General features: G+C 40.1%; 1 protein-coding gene across 1 annotated transcript; it reads left to right on the plus strand.

Moving 5' to 3' along the window:
* Positions 1-3,503: 3,503 nt before the first annotated feature.
* TRIM2 (tripartite motif containing 2) lies at positions 3,504-21,991 on the plus strand (the record flags this gene model as incomplete). Its single annotated transcript, XM_010297169.1, has 6 exons — positions 3,504-3,828; positions 8,457-8,638; positions 10,772-11,009; positions 17,080-17,231; positions 17,902-18,082; positions 21,268-21,991. Coding segments are annotated over exons 2-6 (1,429 nt in total), but the record flags the coding sequence as incomplete, so codon positions are not given.
* Positions 21,992-23,704: the final 1,713 nt, after the last annotated feature.

Genomic DNA, 23,704 nt, shown 5'->3' on the forward strand with positions numbered 1-23,704 from the left:
CAGAGCTCCTTTCGGGACAGACGTGCCCTCTAGCTACAAGCCCACAATGGGAGGAAGCTGTGGCTCTTCACAGCCCATGTGAGCTACAGCCTGGGCTGTGGAGCATGTGGGGTCAGGGCTGGAAGTTGCACTTGCTCTGCAGGAGCTGCTGGGTCTGCATGGGTGCACAGCTGCAGTGGGGAAAGGTAAAGGCGCCTCCACCGCCGCTGTCTCGTCAGGATGTCTAAGGCCCCTGGATGCCCAGTGTGGGCACGGTCCTACAATGACAGAGCTTGGTTGTTTCACCCCACTTGCTTTCCTGGTGCCAGGGTCAAATTAAAGACGTGGAGCTGGGTGACAGCTGTAAGAGCCTATCCTCTCCTCTATTTGCGTTCCAAAACTAGACCTCATTCCCAGCATGGCGGCTCTGGGTAATTGATTTCTGGTCTCTCCCACCTCTTATTTTCCACTCACTCTTAATTGCCAGCACTGTATTAGTTGGCCATTTAGTTTGGGCTAACCCATTCTTTTTGGTTTTTTTCTGCTGACCTTAAAATCTCTTGTACAGCAAGCTGAGCTAGACTACTCTCCCTTCAGTCAATTTATAGTAGAGGCTTCAGTGCAGACCATTAATCTTAACCTGGAGTGCTTGGATGACTGACTTAATGTTAGGGAAGGATATACCAGTATCTACCTATGGATTGTAAATTAGCTGTGGGGGTTTTTTGTAACTTACTATTTATGGGCTCCCTAGTAATAAGAACTCAGGTTGTGTTTGGAACAGGGAAAAGAATAAATTATTCCAAAACCATGACAACTACAGGGGGTGGTAACAGAGGCTAAACCACTCTTCCATGGCACTATGAAGATGGCACGTACTATACTTTTGCTTCTCCAGAACTGGTAGAATCAGCAGCAGTGATGAGTGCAGCAAATTTCTGAGGGAAAGTAGCCTGTTCATTTTTAAAAAAACAAAACAAACAAAAACCAAAACACCAAACAGCAACACAAAACGAAGCAGGTGACAACCACCCTCACTCCCATCTCCCAGCTCAAAAGACATACACATGCAATAAACCTGTTTGAAAGGAGGAAGTAACTGCTGGGGGTAACTGCTATGGGGGTGAAGTGCAAGACTATTCACTGAGCTATGAATCCATTTTCTCTTCACCAGGGAGAGGAAACCCACATATCAACATTCAACATGTAAGAACAAAAATCTCAAGGGAAATGCTATGACTTCTGTCTCATTTTCCTTGCCACTGTACCACGTTTTTGTTTTGTTAAAGAGGATTATTTGCAGAATATCAGATCATTGTCAGTTGGAAGCTTCTCAGGGTTAATTATAAGAGAACTGCACTTTGAAGCAATCTCTCATTTGGAGATATAGATACTTGTGAGAGTGGTTGCAGCTGTGACTCTTGCAAGTCTCCTTTGGCCATGAGGTACCTTATGAGATCGGTTCTGATTCAAGGGGTATGTAGTCCTTAATACTGACTGTAAATGTAAATAGTAATTTGAGCAACACTTCTCATTCTGGTTTAGTATTCATAAATTTGATGCTTGAAATGAGCAGGGAAAAGCAAGCAGCTAAGCAATGTCTGCATGCTTCTGTCAGAGAGTCTTCCATGTTGGTTGTGGGGGTGCCACTCCTGAATTTTGTCTCTCAATTTTTGTTTTAAGTGTGTCTTGTTCCAGTGGCAGAAACAGAAGGCCTTGGATCTCTTTGCTGCGGAGTGAAATATGTTGCTTGCTCTTTGCAACAGGGGTTCTCTAGACAGTTTAAAAAGAAAACAAAAAACCCAACCAATCATAAAAAAACACCCCTCCGACAATGTGCCTGAAATCGCTGGCCTTTTTTAGAACTGTGACTCCTGCTGTGCAGATGCCTTCTTTTCCTGACCTGCTGAATGTTGGAGCTAAAAGGAAACATACCTTGCTCACTCTCTTTGATAGAGTTCAGCCCATGTTGAGGGAATCAGAGGAGCGGGGATCAGAGGAGCAGTATTTTGGCACAAGCACCCAAAATCCTAACAGACGCACACACGCTGCCTGATGCTTGCCATTTCAGGTTATAAACTGGATTACAACATGCTTTCGCCCTGTGGGCATTACTCAGGGAAACCAGGCTGGATCTGACTGATGCATAAAACCAATCTGGCTAAATGTTTGCCTAGTGGAAAGTGAATGATACACAGAATCTATATTTTTAACAGGAATTAAGATTTCATTTCAATCATGCTAAATGATTATTAATACTATTTACCTCATCAGTCCAAGAATGGAATAATATTATATTCTGGAAACTGTGCTTAAAGAGCTTAGGACATGTTTCAAACTTCTAAAATAACTGTCTCTGTCCTAATTAAGTCAGAGTAGCACAGACAGTATTTAAACCCTCCATTTTTTGTTCTTTATGCAAATGGACTTTTGTGTCCTCTTATTTGTGGAAAGCTTTGTTAGCCTCAGTTAGCTGAAATACTTGCATATAATTTGTTTTTTTCAAAAGAAAAGATTCAGTGTATTTAGAGATGCAAATACTACCTTGTCTGCAAAACCCACCAGCTGTTATACTGGAAGACAAAGCTAATTCTGTGTTGCTTTACTTCAGTAGTGTCTGTGTATTCACAAGCATCTTTTTAACAGCCTTCTCTGCCTAGCTGAAAAATACCAGACACCAAATTTCTCTTTATTTCCTTTGGTAATAGCCTAGTAAAATCTGAATTGGTCTGTAATTTTTACATTTTTTTAAACTATAGACCAGCTAAGAGAATACACCTTTGCGTTAATGTTTGTACAAAAGTTGGAGAGACTGTTAGCTTTGATTCTCATGTTCCTTGAATATGCGTTTACTAATTTCTGCCTTAAATATTAGACTTGAGTCTGAGTCAGGTCACACACGCAGCTCCATAGAAGAAGAAACTGCTGCTGGTTTGTGTGTCAGTAGCACAGCTTTCTGAAGAGGTTCTTTGCTTCTGCTTTAAACATATGGAGAGACAAAGAGCGTTTGTGGGGTCTTTTGTTGTTGCTGAAAGTTGGAGCAGGGAAGAATTACGTTCCGAGAAATACTCTGAATCCTGGAAAAATCAGTGTGGAATCGTTAAGTGTTAAGCTTTATCTCCTTTATAAACGAAAGTGCTTTCATTTCCTCTGTGGCGACTGTCCTGGTAAATAGATCTTACGTAATATCTACTCTCCCCTTCGGAGTGAAATCCTTTTCCCGATTTGCGAGTAATATTTGCATATGTATTTCTTAGCTGCATTGACATGCCAGATGCACCGTGGTAGCCGTCTCCGCCTGCTAATCCTGTAATAACATTCTGGTGACCAAATTCAATGGCCCTGCGCAGCGCCTCGGAACAGCTGATTGCTGAGTAGGGAGGGAAAAAACAGCCCCAGCGAATCTCCTTGCAGCTCTCTGCTGCATCCCTATCCCACAAGCCCTTGCGCCGTTTGCTGCAGTCTTTTCTACACAGGCTGAGTGAGAAAAAGATGTGCTAAATAAAGATTGATTGGTCTGAATCCTGAAGGGGTCTCCCACTTGTAAATGACCCGGGGGAAAAAAAAAAATTCGTGACGACTTCACTGGGCCTCCTCATATCCTTTCATTTTTTCTTTCCACCTGTCCTCTTTGTGGAATGGAGCGTCATTCCTTAGAGCACAAAATCTGTTGTGCACCTAGTAATGACTATGCTGTGATAGGGATTCTTAAACAGTTTTACGCGTGAGGCTTGAAATATTAACAGATGATGATTTGTTCGTTTGGATTACTGCGGAACTGCAGCTCCGTCCCTGCAAGGATTTTATCCTCAGCACCGCACTGATTAAGCTATTTTTCTACAAAGATGGGTAGGTCGAAAATGCTCAAGTTTGCTCAGTGTTATTCCTGGTGGCTGCTGCTGGGTTGCTGCTTCTGTTTCGGCCCCTGATCGTTCATTATGCTTCTGCATGCTGTAAGAATGAAGAGGGTTGCTGTGGTTTAAGCAAGGCACCAAAGTGATTGCAAGACTGGGAGAGAAAAGAATGCAAATTTAGCTTATCAAGCCTTTTCCACAGGTGGACTGTGTGGCGGTTATGATTATTAATTTGCTTGTTGTGTTCTGTATCTGCTAATTTTGGTGCTGCTGCTAGAAATGGCTTGAATCTGTTCTTTATTCCTAAAGACTGCGGACAGGCGATATATGTGTTTTAAGGACTTTTAAACCCCCGCTCCCCCAATCCTTGAAGCCACGTTATTGAGGTTCCCCACCCTTTCTTCAGCACTCGAGGCCTAACTGTTCCTTTGGAGACGTTGCCATTGGAAACCTATTCATTCATAATATGTGAATAGACCCTCTGGGTTGTGAATACCATTGATAAGAAGAGGATGAACAAGCTGCAAGCAATTTGTTCTCCTCAGGCTGTGCTTTCAGGCTAGTTGCAGCTCTGGCTGGGTGGAGTTCGATGATAGCAAGAGAGTTCTGCTCTTTTAGGAATAAATCCTAGGAACTGAACAGACAGTTACAAGCTTTCCCAATGTCTTTTTCTTGGTCGGACCACGGAAGCTAATAGAGAATTTGGTAACTGTTGAGGAATTCCAGAGCTCATTTGAAGATGCCTGTAGAAAGGGTGGACTTCCCTATTATGTGGCTCTATTTGTCTGAAACAACTCTTCTGGAATTGTTATCTGCTGTACCCTCATGGTTTTTTTTTCCCTTTTCTAATACTATAGGAAGTTCTTTTCGTATGGGTGGGGCTGCACGCTGACTTTCGTTCCCAAAGGCATGCATGTGTGGCAGGGCAAAGCTTTCCACTAGCTTGGGGAGCCATTGTTGTCTCCTTTCTTTGCTGTATGGTATATCTTGAATGGAAATCAATAGTCGTATCTCCAAGCAGAAGGAAAAAGAATAATGTTACTCTGGGGGTGGCTGGAAACATAACAACCCTTGAGCCTCAAAGGGAAGACAAAGAGTATACATTTCAGAACCCTTTTCTGCACTTGATTTAGCAAAAGTGAACTGGGTTTCCAGTGTGTGCTTCTTATAGATAAATGGGTGGGATTTTATGTCATTTGGTGCAATGTTTTACAAACTTTGGCTTGCATGTTGAAATTATGAAGTGTAAATATATGGAGAAGTGATTCTCAGTCTTGCTCTCAGAGCTCATGCTTCAGCTGCTCTTTATTAGATTGTGAGACAGAATAAGCCTCCAAAAAGAGCTCTGGCAGTTTCCAAGCTCAGAAGATGCTACTAAAAAATGTTTTCCTTGTAAACATAGTGTTACTTTGCAAAATCTCACACTGCTAATATAACTGAAACTTATGTTGCTGTACTGAGGAACTGCTGCAAGCACTGCAGTAAATCAGAATAAATGCTGTCTTTGGCAAAATTCAAAAGTATCATCTAAAATCTCCAGCTTTTCCTCAAATAGTCTTTAATGGTACAGTTGCTTTCATTGAGTCAATGGGCAAAATCATCCTTCTCATACATCACATTCATCAAAATTGCATCAAGGGTGGAGCTGGCTCAGGGGGGCTGCAGAATCCTGGAAACCCCATACTCAAAAAACTTTTTAAAATGAACCACTTGTGTAAGAAATTATTCTTCCAGGTAGTGGCCAAAGCTTGAAATGTACTGGTGAAATTCTATTTTCAGGTGCATGTTTTAAACCTGATTTATGAGACCACAGGGGATAAATGACAATCATGGCCTGCTGCGTTCGAGACAAAACATCGAATATTAAAAGCACATATTTGTGAACTGTTAATGGGTTCTTTCACTGACAAAGCTTAAAGCGTGAACATTTGAAAATTAAAGTGACTTGAATGAGCTTTGTGAATGAATCACTAAGAATCACCTGATTTTGCGGTGAGATTGGGGGAATGTAAATGACTAAGATGAAGATCAGGTTGAAATCAATATGAAATTTTTCAGGCAGCAGGAGTTTTCCTTTTATATAAACAATTATTTGCTGGTGTAGCTGTACTTGATAGTGGAAAGGTGAAATTACAGAAAATATCTGGTTCCTAGAGAACTTTCTTCTGGTAAATGACAGGCAGCATTCACTGGAGACCTATTCTTTCATATCTTAAGTACAATTTGTTTTTTAAATAGTCTGTGCTTAGTCTATAACAAAAAATTATACTGTTTGTAACATGTCAGTGTCCTCCTTCTCAAAGAAGTCTTCCAGCTTCTGATTATCTTCCCTGTTTTGTTTGGGTCCCCACCCCTAACTGTTGGGTAGGGAGAGTGGGAGGCACACACAGCTGTTATCAGTGGTGAAATTAATTTTCTTTTGAAATGCATCGCTAAAGTTCCACATGTTATGCTGCCAAATGCATGAATACATTAATGCATACTTGATAGTGTGTTCTTTCTACTCCGTTTTGTGAAAGCTAGATATTTTGGTTCCACTTCTTGTAGAGCCATTTTTAACTTGAGCTTTTAAAAAGTAACGTGGATTCCTAATTGATCTCCTAAGGTTTATTGTGTGTGATTTATGCCATTTAAATAGGTAAAGTTAATTTGTGTTTATGGAATAATCACATTTTGTCTTACTATGGGGAAAGAAATTTAAAAAGTGAAAAAAATGATCAATCCTGAAATTGATCCTGAAATCCATGAATTTTTGTGTCATGAACAAACATGATATTTTATGAGTATTACAGCAATTTTTAACCTTGCAGATTCCCCTTTCCGGGAAAAAAAGGTAACAAAAGGGCCTGCCGTAAGTGTTTGCCATCGAATAACATGTCAGTTACTGCTGTTGGGTATTTTAATTGTGAAAAACTTTATGCTGCTGTATTTTCTAGCACAAAGGTGATTCCCCAGGAACCTATTATCAGGGAAGTCAGTACAGCGTGATCCATAATCACTGTCATTATCCCAGAAATAGCCACTTGCTCAATGTAGTAAGTAAACCATACCTGTACAACTAAATACACAGCTCGTGAAGACAGCATGAGTTCAACTCTGCTAGATTAGCGTGCCGTGCACAGGGAGAAGATCTGATGTAACGCTGCCGATAAAATGCTACAGGTCATGCAAATCAGTGTGGAATTGAATGACCTTTGAATGAGCGCGATCAGCACCAAGGCAGAACGCTTGTTATTTCTGTCTTGGAAAGCCTGAACTGGCCTCAAGCCAAATATCAAATTGTCTGAAACAGATGAGTAAAAACTGGGGTATAAAATGTTTAGGGAAGAAGTTACTACCTCAGGAGTGTACCTGCAGTGAGGGAGCCCAGCTGGGCTCGCTGCTCACACGGAAGAGGAGCCCCCGTTTCGCTGCGGGTGTGGGAGGACTGGCAGAAAGTTCTGCGACAGAGACGCTGCGGTCGGCTCCCCAGGGACTGAGCCCGCGCCTCCCGGGGCTCCAGCCCGCTGGAAATGCTGATGGAGAGGAGCTCTTGCTGGGCCACCCTGCCAGGGCCTCTGCTTGTCAGGTTTTCCTAAACTGTTTTTGCAGGCAGTGTACTTTTCTCTGAGGTTGCTTCCGTCTTTTTCCTCCCCTGTCTTCTCTTCCCACATACTAGTTCTGTTGGCTATAATCTGTACCTCCAGCTGAAAAGAAACTTGAGTTTTTCTCTCCCTGTGCCTTGTTCCGGGACAGGAGGTGTTCCAAGCCTGCTGGTGTTCCTTTAACCTGCAATTTTAATTCTGTCAGTCAGTAGACTTTTTTCTTACTCTTTTATTTCATGCTTTATATGCCAGAGTTCTGAAGAGTCCTCAGTCCTAGAAAATGGTTCTTACTACTCTTTCTGCCTAGATGCCGTTTTGCTTGCATTTATTATTTGGATGTGCTTCATGTATCCTTAACCCTGCCTTTGCTGATTCTCAGCAGCTATCAGTTGCCTCTTCTTTGCTCATGTTCTTTTATTGTGAGGATTTTCACTTCAGCTGCCTCACCTCTGTTGCTGATGCAGAATTTGAGTGCTCCCTTTCCAGGGGGTGGCTGGTTCTAGAGGTTCCATCTCGGGGGCTTCCTGGAGTCCAAACCTACTGTATCTGTGGCAACACCAGTACTGATAAGGGAAGAAATTATGAGGTGAACCATTTTCAAACTCCGTCTGTGACACAGCCATTTGACTGGCTGGTGCAGTTCCAGTTTAAGCATTTTGCCAGCGGTACTGTAGACTTAAGAAATCCTATGTTTATTAGCACTGGCTGAACCTACTGGTGCAAGAATGTTTTTATTGTGTGATTTCTTTAAAACCAGACATCCCTGTAACTCTTTCAGTCCAGAGGCAGCATGCCTTTCCAGAATGCCTGCTCAGACAGAGGTGTTATGTGTGGTGTTGTAGACTTGGCTGACTGTTTCCCAGGCTCTCATCAGTGACAAATCATTTTAGAAGTTTAATTCTTTACTGTTTCGGTTTTATATGGAAATACGAATTCCTGCAGAAGGATGAAACATGAGTGAATTAGTTGTTGATTTTGTTATTTCATGGTGTTTATAAGCCATTCTTCTTCTTTTCTTCTTTTTCCCACCCCCCTCCAGCAGTGTGCAGGGTAGAAGGGAACAGGACCCATATGTCAGTGGTCTAGGATGGCCAGTGAAGGCTCCAACATCCCAAGTCCTGTGGTCCGTCAGATTGACAAGCAGTTTCTGATTTGCAGCATATGCCTGGACCGTTACAAGAACCCCAAAGTACTTCCCTGCCTGCACACTTTCTGTGAGAGGTAAGTCTTTTCTTCATGCTATTAACTAGGTATTTGTGTTGTGCAACAAGCACAGAACTATGCACCCTTTAACAGATGGGGACTTTTTTCTTTACTTGTAAAGGTGATGTTGAGGCATGATAAAGTCTGGAAAGGCTGGAGAGGCTGGGATGTAGAAAAACACTATTATTTGTGGCAGGGAGGAAGAAGAGGCAGCAGTGGAATATTTAGAATACGTTTCCTTTATGAAAGAGAAAATAAAAAGTAAATCCAGTGAAACTAATGAATACAGTTAAACAATGTGAAAGGTGATGGCAGTCAGAATTTGGGCCTCAAATTAATGGCCTCAAATTTATACTGATTAGCCTATAATTAGAAACAATAAAAACCTTTCTTTGTTGATTTACTAAGCAGAGAAATAATTATCTCATCCTTTAATGTTCAAGGGTTAGACATGATAGATACATTATTAATAACCTGTGATTAAATGTCTTCATTATTCTGCAGCTTGGTTGATTGGAGTGGAAAAACTCTCTGAGAAGAAATATGATAAAACAGCAACATGCCTTCTACTGTATTCAGCTGAATGAATTGAATATACATAGTGATACTTTAATGTTATATTATCTATTGAATGGTGGAGAAAATACAGCATCTGCAGAAAAGTTAGCTGAAGAATTATTGGTTAGAGTTCTTTACCTGATGATGGGATGCAACTCTTTGGATTATATATGGAATGGCAGGAGAATTTTAATAAATGGTATTTTGTGTGAACATTTACTTCAGGAGATTCCCACCTCTTAGAATCGTGATGTGCATATCTAATTTTGCACAGGGTACAAGAAAAAATTGTGGATCTCTGAGTGTGTAACATGAACTGGTATTTTGTAGAATAGGAAACCCTGACTGTACTGAAGCCAGCAGTGAAACTCTCACTGAAGTCAGTGAAGTCAAGATTTTCACCACCATGTCTTAAGTTTCTTGATTTCAGTTCATGTGTAAATCCTAAGGTCAGCTTCTGGTTTTCACTGTAATCCTCTTACGCTGATCTGGTTATGGAGAGAGGCTGGAAGAACTCTTCCAGTGTACTGCTGATGTGCAAAGCCTAAGCTCTCCTTTCACAGAGCCCTTACTGGAGTGTCAGGAGCGGGGGCTGCCAAAGGAGGATGAAGAGTGGTGCAAGCAAAGTCCTTGGAAGTGGCTAAGAGCCGCATAGCTGTGCGAGGTCACACTTTCTTGGTCGGCCTCTCATGAGGAATTTGGTGTAGCACTGCTCCCCTTAAGAACTGCATCCTGCCAGGCTTCTCTGCTTAGGAGGCTATACTGAATTGCCAACTGCAGTTGGATGTTGCATGCCCAGCAGCTGTTAACTTGATTTTCAAGGCCAAAAGTAGCACTAACTGTCACCTAGGCCAGTCTGCTGCATGTTGTTGATCACAGAACTTTTGTGTCAGATTTATATTCTGAGAAATTTAGTTTTTCTTAAAAAAACCCTACACCCCACCTCCCCAGTCAAACACAAACAAAAATCTCCTCCAAAACTCCCTTTAACATAAACTATGATAACCTAGGACGTGCTTCTCTATGTAGTAAGGAGAGCTCTGTTAATTCTGGCTGAATTATAACTTTCCTAATTGAAATAAATGGAAAAATTTCCATTGGTTTCATTGGGACCAGGTTTTAGCTCAGAACATTAAATGTACAAATACAAGTTAATAAAGGAGTTTCTATTGGAAAGACAAGGGTCAACCACCGGTTAGTCAGTTAAAGACACAGGCTGAAATACTTGATGCAATAACTTCATGTCTGTCAAACTTTATCTGATAGTTTATCATTTTTACTATCCTGTGAGCAGGATGCAGTAGATGCCTGGAAGCATGGATCCGCTCTGCACAAATATCTCGAAGAAAGGCACGTAGCTCTTATAATGATGTCAGCTTATTGAACCTTTTTTTCATGTGGCAGAGGAAAAAAGGTTTAAAGGAAAAATAAAATCCTCATAGCCACTTTTACTTCTGAAGCCTGGTGATGTACCTTTCCTTTTATAAGTAGGGGTATCACTATTTCAAACCAATTCTTAAACTGAAGGGAGGTTTTTTTCCTCTTTTAATGATGCTTTGCCTCTCTCTCCCCTTCCACCTCCCTTCCCCATAGGTGCTTGCAGAATTACATTCCAGCCCATAGCTTAACCCTTTCTTGCCCCGTGTGCCGCCAGACCTCCATTCTGCCAGAGAAAGGGGTTTCTGCACTCCAGAACAACTTCTTTATCACCAACCTGATGGATGTCCTGCAACGAACACCAGACAACAGCATTGAAGAGTCCTCCATCTTGGAGACTGTCACCGCTGTTGCTGCGGGCAAACCGCTCTCCTGCCCCAATCATGATGGAAATGTAAGTGAGATGAACTCCTGTGATATGTACGGGTACTGATATGTATTGGTTTGTCATGGATATTTTGTTCTAAAAAGGTAGTGGGGGAATTGGAATGACACTAGTTCTTTGATTTTATATGTCAACAAAAGGCAAGTGATTCTTAAAATGAACTCAAATGCTTTTAGTGGAGCACCTTAATATTATTTCACCTTACCAATCATCTTGGATGATACTGTCTTTTAGCACTTTCAGTCAAAAATGTTGTCCTGCAAACACTGAACCTTGTGCCTTTGCCTCTTTGGAATGGGTTTCCATAGCTCTTCTCTTGCTTGTAGAATCAACTATTGCTGTGGGAAGCTGTGTGCTTCTTTAGGCAGTATGTGGCAGGGACCTTATAAGCTTAACTGACCAACACACTGAGGCAGTACCAAAAGCTATGTGAACATATTAAGATGGAACCAAATAAAAGGGTGTCCTAACTCAGGTTGCTTAGGGTCAGCACAGGCTAGAAACAGAGAGCTTCTGTTATCTGCAGTGTTTTGTGCATCTCACATATCAGTCCTTGGAGGCTGCTTTGTTTTTTCCCTCCACCTACTTTTTTTGCCCAGCATCCCCCCACATACACCCTCAAATCATATCGGTGTATTCATTGGCAAGTTCCCCCAACTCAGTAAGTACTCCCAGGTTATTACAAGAACAGCTCTAACTCTGCTTACTTCACAATTTTCAGTGTTAATCTGTGTGACTTCATGGTAGGCATATGAGCTCCTGTCTCATAGCCAGGCTTATGCAAACATGTAAGTAGACCACGTTGCAAAGCTGAGCAATTCTGCATTGTAAACTGAATGCTGTGCTTCTTTGCAAGCCAAGAAATATGTGCCAGTATTTTAAGACAACTTTCTGGGGACTGTTTTATTTGATACTCAGTGTAGGTATATCAGTTGTATAGGAATAATTCATCTGATAGGTGGTGATTACTCTTATAGAGGAACGGCTCGGTTCCCTCTCCCTTACTGACCTATTGGAATTAGGTGGTCTTGTAGAACTGATTTGGTGTACACTCTGATTAATGAATAACTGCTGTAACTTTTTTAATGTGTACTATACCTGTGTGTGCGTAGTGGTTACTGATTAATACATTCCTAGTTTTTATTTGCATTTTATTGGCTCTCCTTAAAATTAATCATAGTTCTTTTCTGATATAGCAATCATGATAGGAGCCATTTGATTGTGAAATGCAAAAAAAAGTTAAAATGAAGATGTTACTTGTTTTGCATTTTACATTATTATCTGATGATTCTTTGGGTGTGGTTAGAAAAAAATGGTTTGCCTACAATTAAAAATATGTCACCTTATATCTCTCTAAGAACTCCTTTCTAGGAAAAGGTGGCTTTGTAAATCCTCTAAACCAAACTTAGTTGGCTTGCCTTGAAACACAGCATGGCTTTTGCTGGCTTCATGGGTACACAGCATGAAGGCACTGTGTGGCAAGTGCCTGGCTGCTAGCAGCTCTGCTAGGGGCTTCAGGGAGTGAGAGAGGATTGAGGCGGTAGCTGGAGGATAATGCCTTCATGGAACCAGCAGTCATTCTGCATTGAATCCTCTGTCCATGAATTTTTATGTATTGCTTGGGGTAGGGTCAGACCCATTGTATTTTTACCATCAACAGAAAAATTTGCATCAAGTATATTTAATTTAAATATTACCAGATTTTCTTTGTATTAGCTTGGAAATAAGTTTCTGTTTAAACAAGTTTTTTCAATCTTTCCAGCCATGCTGGATTTAAACCTCTCTGATTAAAATCAGATAGAAACTGATGCACAGATACTTTCTCATTGGCTTGCCTGTCTGCTTGTAACCTAGCCCTCCTCAGGCCATGTAGATTAGATACTTTCCCTTCCAGTTGGTCTCTTACTCCCACCACTCATATTTTCCATATGTGTGTATGTATCCTATTCCTTCTGTGCATATCCTCTCATCCTCTGTCGTGACATCTTTGTTGTGTGTGTTCTTATGAAAAATGAAACTTGGCTTGTAGTATCTTAACACAAGAGATGGTTTCCTGTGCTTGAACTATGAACAAATGCTTCCTCATATTCACCCAACACAGAACACAAATATATGTTCTTGTTAAATCGGGGTAATAGGGCACATATGTTACGGAACTTTTGAACCTAACAGAAGATTCTTATCTTCTACCTACACATTAAAAGAAGATTGTCTTGATTCTCAGCTGCTAAACACCTGCAGCTTTTGCTGGATATAAGCACCCTGGTTTGGAAACATTGATCTACAGTCATTTAGGAGCAGGTACAACTGCTAGGGCAGGGAAGTCTGTGAAATTCTAGGTCTGTTACTTTGTAATATGTTGTGAGTGGTGTGGCCTCTTTGCAGTCACCCATCCTGAAAAATCCATACTTGGGTTTTATTTGAATTTAAAGTGAAAGCCAGACCACAGTCTGGGATCCATGCTTTTACAGGTGCACTGTATTTTCTGCCTGTAGAGTGTAACAAGAGAGCATACCTAGTATTAAATTAAACGCTTGTAACAGGAGAGCATGCCTTCTGTCTGACTAGCTTTTTCTCAAAAGATCACAGAATAGCTTGGCAACTAGACAGGTATAAGATCTTGTCTAGAAAAACATTTCCTGAACTTCTTCAGGTGTTGCTTACTCTGTATGTTTCTCTTAGAAAAATCAAAAAGCACCCATCCTTGATATTCTGATGAAGTGATTTCATAACATACCTTTTAAGCCTTGTTTTTTCTCCTCACCTCTGTAATTCCCACCATGTCACTTACTTGTGTATCTCGTTAAAGTGTAATCTCATTTTTTCTGTACCCTTCAATATTCAGTGTGTCATTGAAGCTAAATAAACAATTCACAATATCAAAGTTAGACTCTTGATAAGCATTAGAACTAATAAACTGAGCTCACTCCTGGCGATACTTTGTTCTGCCTCACAAGCAATATTTAATACAGTTAGGAAGCAATAGTGTGAGTGATACAATCATATCTGACTGAACTGGAAAGTCATACAAGGGATTTGGGTGGTTCACTTGTACGTAAGCATGTTGTTTAAATCATGACAGTCTTACAAAACTTTTTAAAAAAAATTTGCTTAAAGTTTTCAGGTTTATTGCATGGGTAAGGCAAAAGCTATGACTAGGGAGAACAAAACCCCACATTCTAAATTTTACCAGGTATCTGGGAAGTGCCCTCAGGTAACCCAAACTTACTTTCTTCTAAAAGCCAAAACCTATAAAGCTAAGATACACACTAGCTCTGGGACAGAGGAATTAAGCATGTGTGTGCGATGAGGAAGAAGGCTGGCAAAGAGCAGACTCATCCTTTTTCTCTGGACTGCTGTTTTAATTCAAACAAATAGAAAGCGGAGGATGAACAATGTGATTATTCAAATGTCATTTTAGCGAGGGGGGGCTTGTGATTGGAGAGAGCCTTTTTCCTGAGACCTGAACTTTGAAGAGCTGGAATTAAGTGTGCTTTGGCTTTGTGAAATCTAATTCAGAAGTACCTACATCCTTGATTATGCAAATTAAAAAGTGTCTGTAAATTCAGTTAAACTACAATAGTGAAGATATGCATAGGTCTCTGATTAGATCACTGTGCTGAAATATGCTGGTCTGGTTTAACGTGGGAGTTGGTGGATGGTATTTCAGAACCAGTGGGTATTAATTCACATTTCATTACAGCTGATGGGAATGTTTTTGTTGACTTCAGTGGAAATATAGCTGAAGTTTCAATTTGGAAAGGAGGGGTTCAGGTGAACTTTTTTGTCTGAGATGTTTTGTAAAGCAAACCTGTTATCATGAAAAGCTTTCTGGAAATGTAAAATCTGATGCCTCTGTTGGGCATGGAGCACAGAGAGGAAAAACCAGTAATGTCTGTCTTTAGTTAGAAATTAATCTTGCCTGATTAAGAAATGCTAGACAAAATCTTAGGAAATCAGCTTATCTAGGCACTTGAAGCCTGGATTGTATTAATGTTATGTTTTCTTTCTCCTTCAGCTATGGCACAATCGAAAGATTTTAATGGAAAATGAAAGCTGCTTCACTCAAAACATTTTGAATTTGACTGAGGTGAAGACGACTATTTTTATGCAGACACACACATTAGGTCTTTGTGGTCTGCTTGCTATTACCATTCTAGCTTATGTGATTCTCTGGCGCTTGAATAAAGAGGAAGAAAGTTGATTAGGCTAAACTTTAATATGCCGATGAGATGCTTACTTTCTTATATATGTTGCTGCAAATATAATGATGTTTATTATGAGGTGTTCAATAGGAAACAGAAATATTAAATTATTCTAATCATTGTATCCAAAGATAAAAATATTGAATAAGTAAAGGGCTTGTTAAAATATCTTGAACCTAAGCATTAAATTATGAAGAAGCAGAAAAATGAACCTTTGACACTCATTCAAAAGAAATTAAATTTTTTGATCCTATAAAGAGACTTACAAGTTTCCTAATAAAATATTGTTCCTTTTAGTCGTTTCTCGTTGCAGATTTTTGAAACTTTTGAATAGAATTTAAATCCTAAAGTCTGTTTAACTCATTTCCTCTACGCAGTGTAAAACTGCATCACATCTTAATGCCTAACAAAGTAACTGCCAGGCCTCAGAGGATCTACTGCTGTGAGACTGCTAAATTCACAGTGACTGGAGTAGTGCTGATGGGGGTTGTCATTGTTTAGAAAGTCTACTTCCCCCCCCCCCCCTTGATTATATAGTTGGTCTTACACAGTTTGGAGCAGCTTTTGAAGCAGCTTTTGAATACTCTCTGAAGTGGCTTACACGAATGGCCAACAAATGACTAAACCCTCATTGCGTGTGAATCCCATATCTTGTGAATTGAGATAAGAGGGAAGAATGGGAATAAGGCAGAAAGGAGCTTGTCAGAAGAAAATCCCTATTAATGCTAATAGCCACATGCAAATCATGGTTCTTACTTTCCCCTCCTAATTTTCAAGATGTCTTGGAGCAGCCAGCTACTTTGCACGGTGCTGTTGCAGGTCCCTCTGCTCACCTGAAAACAGCCAGTTCTGTACAACCATCGTGTTGTCAACCAACATCTCCACCACAACCATCTTTGTGTGAGAGATCTGAGTGCCAGACGCATCAGCCAAGTTATTCAAGATTCTGATGCTATATTCTGAATGCAAGAGATCTGCTAATGTCTTGCTTTGAAGCATATACTACAAGCTTCCTTATATACTTTTAATAAGCCTAAAATGCTTTGTGCTCAAGGACTTCCTAGCTGTAAAAGAAAATCTCATGTCAAATTTGCATATATGTGCATTATTTTGACTAATGTATGATTTTGGGCAAGGCACTTTCCTGTTTCTTTTACTTTATGAATATATTCAGAATTTGGGGTATTTATTACATGTAAAGATCTTTTTTCATCTCCAGACAGCATCTTACTGGGTACATAACAGGTTGAAACAATCTCCTCCTCTTTCAAGTGTAGATCAGTACTTTTCTTATAATCTCAGATATGAGGTTTTGATGGTTTTAAGGGATTAGTAATGGAATATGGAGATTTTTTGCTGCAGCACATTAGTTCATTTAGGGTGCTTTTCTCTAGCAAATAAACGTGTTGTTTGGTGAACTCTGTTGTGTTCATGTTCCACAGGTGGTCCTGTTATGAAAAACAGCCTAAGTTTACACTTTCTTTGGCAGACCCTCTGGGAAGACTAAGGATCAAGTTACTAAGGGGACTTGAATGCCCTGTTTTTTTGGGTTGTTTCCGGAGTAGTTGAGAGACACATCAAAACTTACTATTATACAGTATAAAGATGATGTTAGGGCCAGCCTTGAAGTCCAGCATTCTGTTTCCCAGGCTGCTGTTCTGACACTTTCTGATAGAATAAAATGCATTTAAACCAACATTTTGATATGAAATATATAAGAGTAACAGCCATCTTTTAGGCAGTATATTATTGATGTCTAAGAAAGGAGAAACTGTCTCGGAGCTTGGATAATAACGAGTTCAAGACCCAGTAAAACATGCTTTGAGTGATGTGACTGCTACCATGTTTGAATTTAGAGTTGTGTACTTTTCCAGGTGATGGAGTTTTACTGCCAGTCCTGCGAGACAGCCATGTGCAGGGAGTGTACAGAGGGAGAACACGCAGAGCATCCCACAGTACCACTCAAGGATGTGGTGGAGCAACACAAGGCTTCCCTCCAAGTCCAGTTGGACGCTGTCAACAAAAGGTATGGAGACCCCACTGATTATTTTCCATTTTCAGTCCTACCACTGGCTTCCTGTGTTACCTTGGATAGATGTTTTGTGCTGGTGCCATGGACCTTTACCAAGAAAACAGGGATATGGAGGCTAGCATGAGGAAAAAAATTCCATTGGCTGGGATGCACTGAGGGATTAGGGAAAAGAGCAAAAGATTCCTATCTGTCTTTCACAGAACAGAGGCCATTAGAAATGCAAGTGTCCTCCAAAGAAGGGGCATAGAATGTTAAGGAGGAAAGTACTAGCCAGTCATGAATTTAATGATAAATAAGTAATACTGGATGCTTAAAAGACTAGTACAAACATTACGGTGGCAGAAAGGCTAAAGAAAAAGCAGAGTAGATCTAGTTAATAGCTTCCCGAGTAGATACATTTGCATAAAGGACAGAAGATCCAGGGCCTCGTTGTTGGAAATGCCTAAAATCTAATGGATTTCCACAAGGGAGGGCCCTGGCTTAGCCTTGTTTTATCAGACCAAAACCACTATGTGGTTATAAAATGAATGAACTTACTTCTGGGAAATGACCAAGTTTAAAAACAGCCTGTTGATGAGATTGTTTCATCAAAAGGTGTCAGGGTAAGGGCCGATGTTTAATGACTTTTGAAACAGCAACCTTTGTAATTTAATCCCTCCCTCAGGCTTCCAGAGATCGACTCAGCACTTCATTTTATATCGGAAATCATACACCAGTTAACCAACCAAAAGGCTAGCATTGTAGATGACATTCATTCCACTTTTGATGAACTCCAGAAGACTTTAAATGTGCGAAAGAGTGTGCTGCTAATGGAACTGGAAGTGAATTATGGCCTTAAACACAAAGTAAGATGCATGTTTTGTTTCAATGAAAAGCTGTTAACTTAATCATCCAGTTTTTACAAATGATGCGGGACGCCGGTTTGACAAATTGTGTCTGAGATCCAGAGGAGAACTTTGTTTTCCTGAAATCAAATGCTGCATAGCGTCGCTTGTGGGTCCCCAGCCTTATAAATGGAATCCAGACCCTGTACAGGCAGGTAGCCCTTTGTGCATGGTGTGTGTGGATCTAAAATGGCCAACACACTAAGCAGGCATCTGCTTTAGGCCAACATGCTGCTGTGCGGATGACAATAAGGGAGCACCAAAGGAAAGTCTGAAATCCTTGGGCTGCAATCCAATGAACATCCCCACAAAGATACAGGCCAAACCATTTCTCCTGAAGTGATCAAGGTTTTTCTTTAAAGCACTGTTTTCTTTTCAAATGCCTGGTAATATATTTCATGTTAGATGTCACTGGTTGTAACACACGAAGATTGGAGGGACATCTCACTTTCTTAGGGGAATGCAAAGAGCAATAGATTCCAGAGCTGTATTCACTCCTTTCCTTCCTATATGGATGATTGAGTCTTGTGTTTTTCCCCACTGCATTGTAGACTAAGCTTCAGAGGAAGAAAACAGAAATCTGCACGTTTAGAAAGAGAAGCCTGTAGCCTGGTGGGTAGGGTTTTTGTTGAGGATTAGTAAGTCTGAATCAGGCAAATGAAAGAATTTAGTCGTCATCTTCCTGGGCATGAGTTGTCTGTCTTGTATAAAAGAAAGAACTCTTCCTTCAAAGTAGTCTCTAAAAGAAAGTAGCATCAGTAACTGGAGTTTCAAGAGTGCCTGATAATATTGGCATCTTTGGGCATTCTCTGCGATTAGTGAGCAGCTTGAACATCTCCAGATGTCTGAAGCAGAGGAATGCTGCATTCCTGGATCTGGAACAGGCTTGACCATTAGGAAGGTATTGAACTGCTGGGCCTGTGAAAATGGAGGAATTCTAACATGTGCACAAGATGTATACTTTCAGGAGCAGAGGGAGCCCCAAACCCTTGGAGCACAGAATTTAGTTATCTGCAGAGCTAAGCAGCAGCTGAGGAGCTTTTAGCATCAAAAATTTGGACTTAGATCCCAGGTTCATCTAAACATATCCAAGATGTCACAAAAACTTATTTTATTGGCAAGCAAATAAATATACTCAGGGTGTGTACAAAGTTCACACAAAATGGAATATGATGATGATAAAGTTTCATATTGTTGCTTAAAGGGATTTAAAATAGTTTAAAAACTATTTTGGGTGTTAGAGAACCAAATTTTTACATAGCTGAACATAAGCAGTAAAAGAGGCATCTCACCCATTGGGGGCGGGGGGAAGGAGCTATTGGAATTGGATTTTACTTTTGAATGAATAGTAGACCTGCAAAATAATTCAGACACAAATCTTCTATCATTCTGATCATGCACTTTGCAAAAATGAAAAAATTAAAGGGCTACACTTCACTAAAAGAAAGTTGGTGATTCAGTTTCAGTTGTCCAATGGACTGAAAGAGGCCTTGTGTAAAATACTCTAAACATATTTTAAATATTAGTTATGGTAGGATGTAATATTTTCCATCTTTGTAATGAAAGAAAACTATATTGAGAAAATAATGGTTTTAAAATGTAGCTGCAAATTGTCTTCCTCCTCAGTTTGTGGTTTGTTATCCCAAGCATATGGGTTTTTGTCATCCTGGGACTTTATTAGCTATGCTTTTTAACTACTTATGTCCTTGAATAAAGACAACACAGCTTAGAAATGCCATGTATTGAATCCTGAGAGGTTTATAGATGCCTGGAAAAACAGATAACTTGAAATGTCAGTGTAGTCTTGAAATTTGTTCATTCTGTTTTTCTTGCAAAAGATTTTGTGGTGTTATCACTTTCCCCGTGCCAGTAGCTCATCAGCCTGGATTTTCTCCAGTGGGTGAAAAGCAGATAGCTTTGAAAAATTCATAAGAAAAATGCCCTTAGAATGCAGTGTCATTACCGGGTATGTCTCAGCAAGGAAAGAGTATCTCATAGCAATAAATACACCCAGTCTCTAAGTTTACATTAAAATCAATTGCAATGTTTAAAAAATATTTACTTTACAGTGACGGTCAACAAAATAACTTCTCTGACCCACAGTAATGTCTCTGCCCTAGTTTTTCTCTGTAGGAAAAACATACCACATGTGTGACTAGGTAGTTTGGTTTAGGGATTTCGACAGTGGAATGTTTGGGCTTTCCTGACTGTCATGAATTTCTCTGCTTGGTTGTTATAATTCAGGGATCCTTTTTCCAATTCATAGCAAAACTGGTTTTAAAAAAAAAAAAGCTAGCCTTGTTCCCAGCCCACACCGAACAATTTTGAGGTCAATACTGTTTTAAGGATTTTAGACTGAGGGCCAGAACTGAGCCTATAATAAAAGCTCTTTCTCACTCTTAAATATAGAGTAGCTACTTTGTGCCCACCACAATTTCAGGCTACTCAACTCAGCTCTTCCCAATATCCATAACTCATCCTTTACGTTTTGCTTTCCTGCCTGCTGAAACTGAGGAATCAACTTACCCGCTTCTCCTAGGGAGACTTTTCCTTTCTTCACTTATTTTGATCAGGAATCACACTTTTCCTCAGGATGGATGTACAGATCTTGAGAGTGCCTTCTTGTCCGTCTACATAGAGGAGTAACCCAAGGTTTCCTTTGGCTCTGAAGAAATGGTTTCAAGAAATTTCTTGCAGCCTCCCGTATTAATGGGCCTGATGACTCCAAAATATCTCTATCTCTGCACACAGCTCAGTTCCCAGTAACTATCTCATTAACTGCGACTGCTGAGAGTTAGATGGAGCAGGGTTCAAGCTTCTACATTTGTGGGGTTTTTGTTTGTTTTCTTTTTTTTTAAGATGACAAAACAGATAGGTGAGGCAATAATTCAATCTGGTATGACAATGGATCTGTGAAGCCTTGAAGACCCAAAACAGGGTACATTTTTTGTGTTGCAGAATGATATTCCAAGAACATGTAGGGGATCAGTGTGTTACTTTTTCTAAAATGAAACTTTAAAATAAACTCTAAAACAAAGCCCTATAAATTGGGTTTCTACAAAGGCCTTTGGATATAAGGCATGCTACATCTTGCTAGGGTAGTTCTTGAGACATGATGCTAATCTGGTGTTTGGTAATGCACACAGGTCCTCCAGACACAGCTGGATACCTTACTTGAAGGACAAGAAAGCATTAAAAGTTGCAGCAACTTTACAGCCCAAGCCCTTAACCACGGCACCGAAACTGAAGTTCTGCTGGTGAAGAAGCAAATGAGTGACAAGCTGAATGAACTGGCCGAGCGGGACTTCCCACTGCAGCCCCGTGAAAACGATCAGTTGGACTTCATAGTGGAAACGGAAGGCCTGAAGAAGTCCATTCACAATCTGGGTACTATTTTAACCACCAATGCTGTTGCCTCTGAAACAGTTGCCACAGGTGAGGGACTGAGGCAGACAGTGATCGGGCAGCCCATGTCTGTTACCATCACAACTAAGGACAAAGATGGGGAGCTCTGTAAATCTGGGAACGCTTACCTCACTGCTGAACTGAGCACACCTGATGGGAGTGTAGCGGATGGAGAAATACTTGACAATAAAAATGGCACTTACGAATTTTTGTATACTGTTCAGAAAGAAGGGGACTTCACTTTGTCACTGAGACTTTATGATCAACATATCAAGGGCAGCCCATTCAAACTTAAAGTGGTCAGATCAGCAGATGTGTCTCCTACCACTGAAGGGGTTAAGAGGCGTGTTAAATCTCCTGGCAGTGGTCATGTGAAGCAGAAAGCTGTGAAGAGACCTGCGAGCATGTACAGCACTGGCAAAAGAAAAGAGAATCCCATTGAAGATGATTTGATTTTCAGAGTCGGTAGGTGACTTGTCTGCTACCTATTGACATTACTGACTTAAAACTTAAGTCTTAACTTTAACTTAAAACAGTTTCAGGGAAACTGATGAAAAAATGTAGATGTTAAATTATTTTATTACTTAAATCTGTAAGTAGAGCAACCTGTTAATACTTTTAGGCCTCTTGACTTTTGTTCATATCTACATTTTAAAAGCACATACTTCAGAAATTCTGTTTGCAGCAAATACTTAACTGGAATTTGGGTTGAGAAATGCATCCATTTGATTTGGGTTAAAATCTTTTACCACCTCTTCTGTACTCTACTGGGCTTTCAATTTACTCTTAATCGTAAAATTAAAATATAATAAGATCAATGCTTGAGATTAGATCAAATTACCTCTTTTAAATGTTGCATGGCAAGAAGGGAAGTAGGAGGACTCCTTCTCTAAAACTATTGCCCTAAAGATTAATCTAATTAATTAACCTGGAAGTATACATGATAAATCCTGTGGTCATACATACTTATTTCATTATGTCAGCACAGGACAAAATTACAATTTCCTTCATTTGCTTTTTTCCTCAATATATAAATATGTTTGGTTCTTTATATAGTGTAATGTTATCTCTAAATCTGTGGAGTTCTAATGCTTGGTAAAAATATAACATCTTAGTGTCGTTTCCTGTGATCTTCTTTCAGGTTCTTTGATGTACTCTGGTTTTAAGCTATATAATAATAATAATTCATAACTTTAAAAGTCTGTATTTATTGTATTTATATGATGTCTACTTACATACTTAGAAAATACTTTTCACTTTGCATAACTAAGGAAAAAAGCAAGTTAATTCTTAATATGTACAAGTCAGCATTTCACCAGTATATGTAATCAAGTGGGACAACCAGTCGGCAAGGCGGCTTTCCCCGTTGTAGCAGAGAATGGATGGTGGTTAACCCTGGAGGGTTTTTAAGTAATTCTACTGAAAATTCATCTGACACCATTTGTCAGTTGGTTAGCCCTGTCCATCTGATTTCTCATCCATCAGTATTTCTAACATTTCTTGCTATGATGAAGAGTACATGCCATAACATAATGGTTTTATATCAGAAAATGTATTCAGCAAGTGTGCTTTGCTTGCTGAATAGGACAGGACAATGTAAGCTTTGGATGGAGCTACTTGTAAAATGTCCAGCCTTTCCCAGATGGCCAGTGCATTTCCTTGTAAGATAAATGACCCCATAAATATAACAAGCACTTTTTACAGAGGCAATGATATCCAGTTTTACTGTTGCTAAGGCAAAGTTCTATGCTGATTGCTGAGTCAAAAGTTAGAAATATGATGTAGAACAATTCATACTGAAGTCAGGCCAGACCTAGTCAGCAGTAACCATGCTTTATTGTCCAAAGCTGGTAGGCAATCTTAGTTAAATTAGTACTCAGACATAGCCCTTCCTCTAGCAGGAGGGTGTTATTGCAAAAGCTAGTGCTGTAGTCAATACCAATAGAGCCCCTGTTAGCAATCCCATGGGGAGAGAAGCCCTTGCACAGAGCAGAGTGATCAGCCTGAGGCTCCCGCTGGAATGGAAGGGGACCTGTGGTTTCTCCCAAATGCAGTTTCACTGCCGGTACTGCTAAGTGTGGCAGAGGGTATGTATAAACGTAGCCTAGATCTTTTTGGAGCTCTATTTTGAGACAGGGTTAAACAAAACCTCTGGAAGAAGGGGCAGGCAACTCAGGA

This window comes from Phaethon lepturus, unplaced genomic scaffold (genome assembly GCF_000687285.1).
Source record: "Phaethon lepturus isolate BGI_N335 unplaced genomic scaffold, ASM68728v1 scaffold8881, whole genome shotgun sequence".
Classification (NCBI taxonomy): Eukaryota; Metazoa; Chordata; class Aves; order Phaethontiformes; family Phaethontidae; genus Phaethon; species Phaethon lepturus.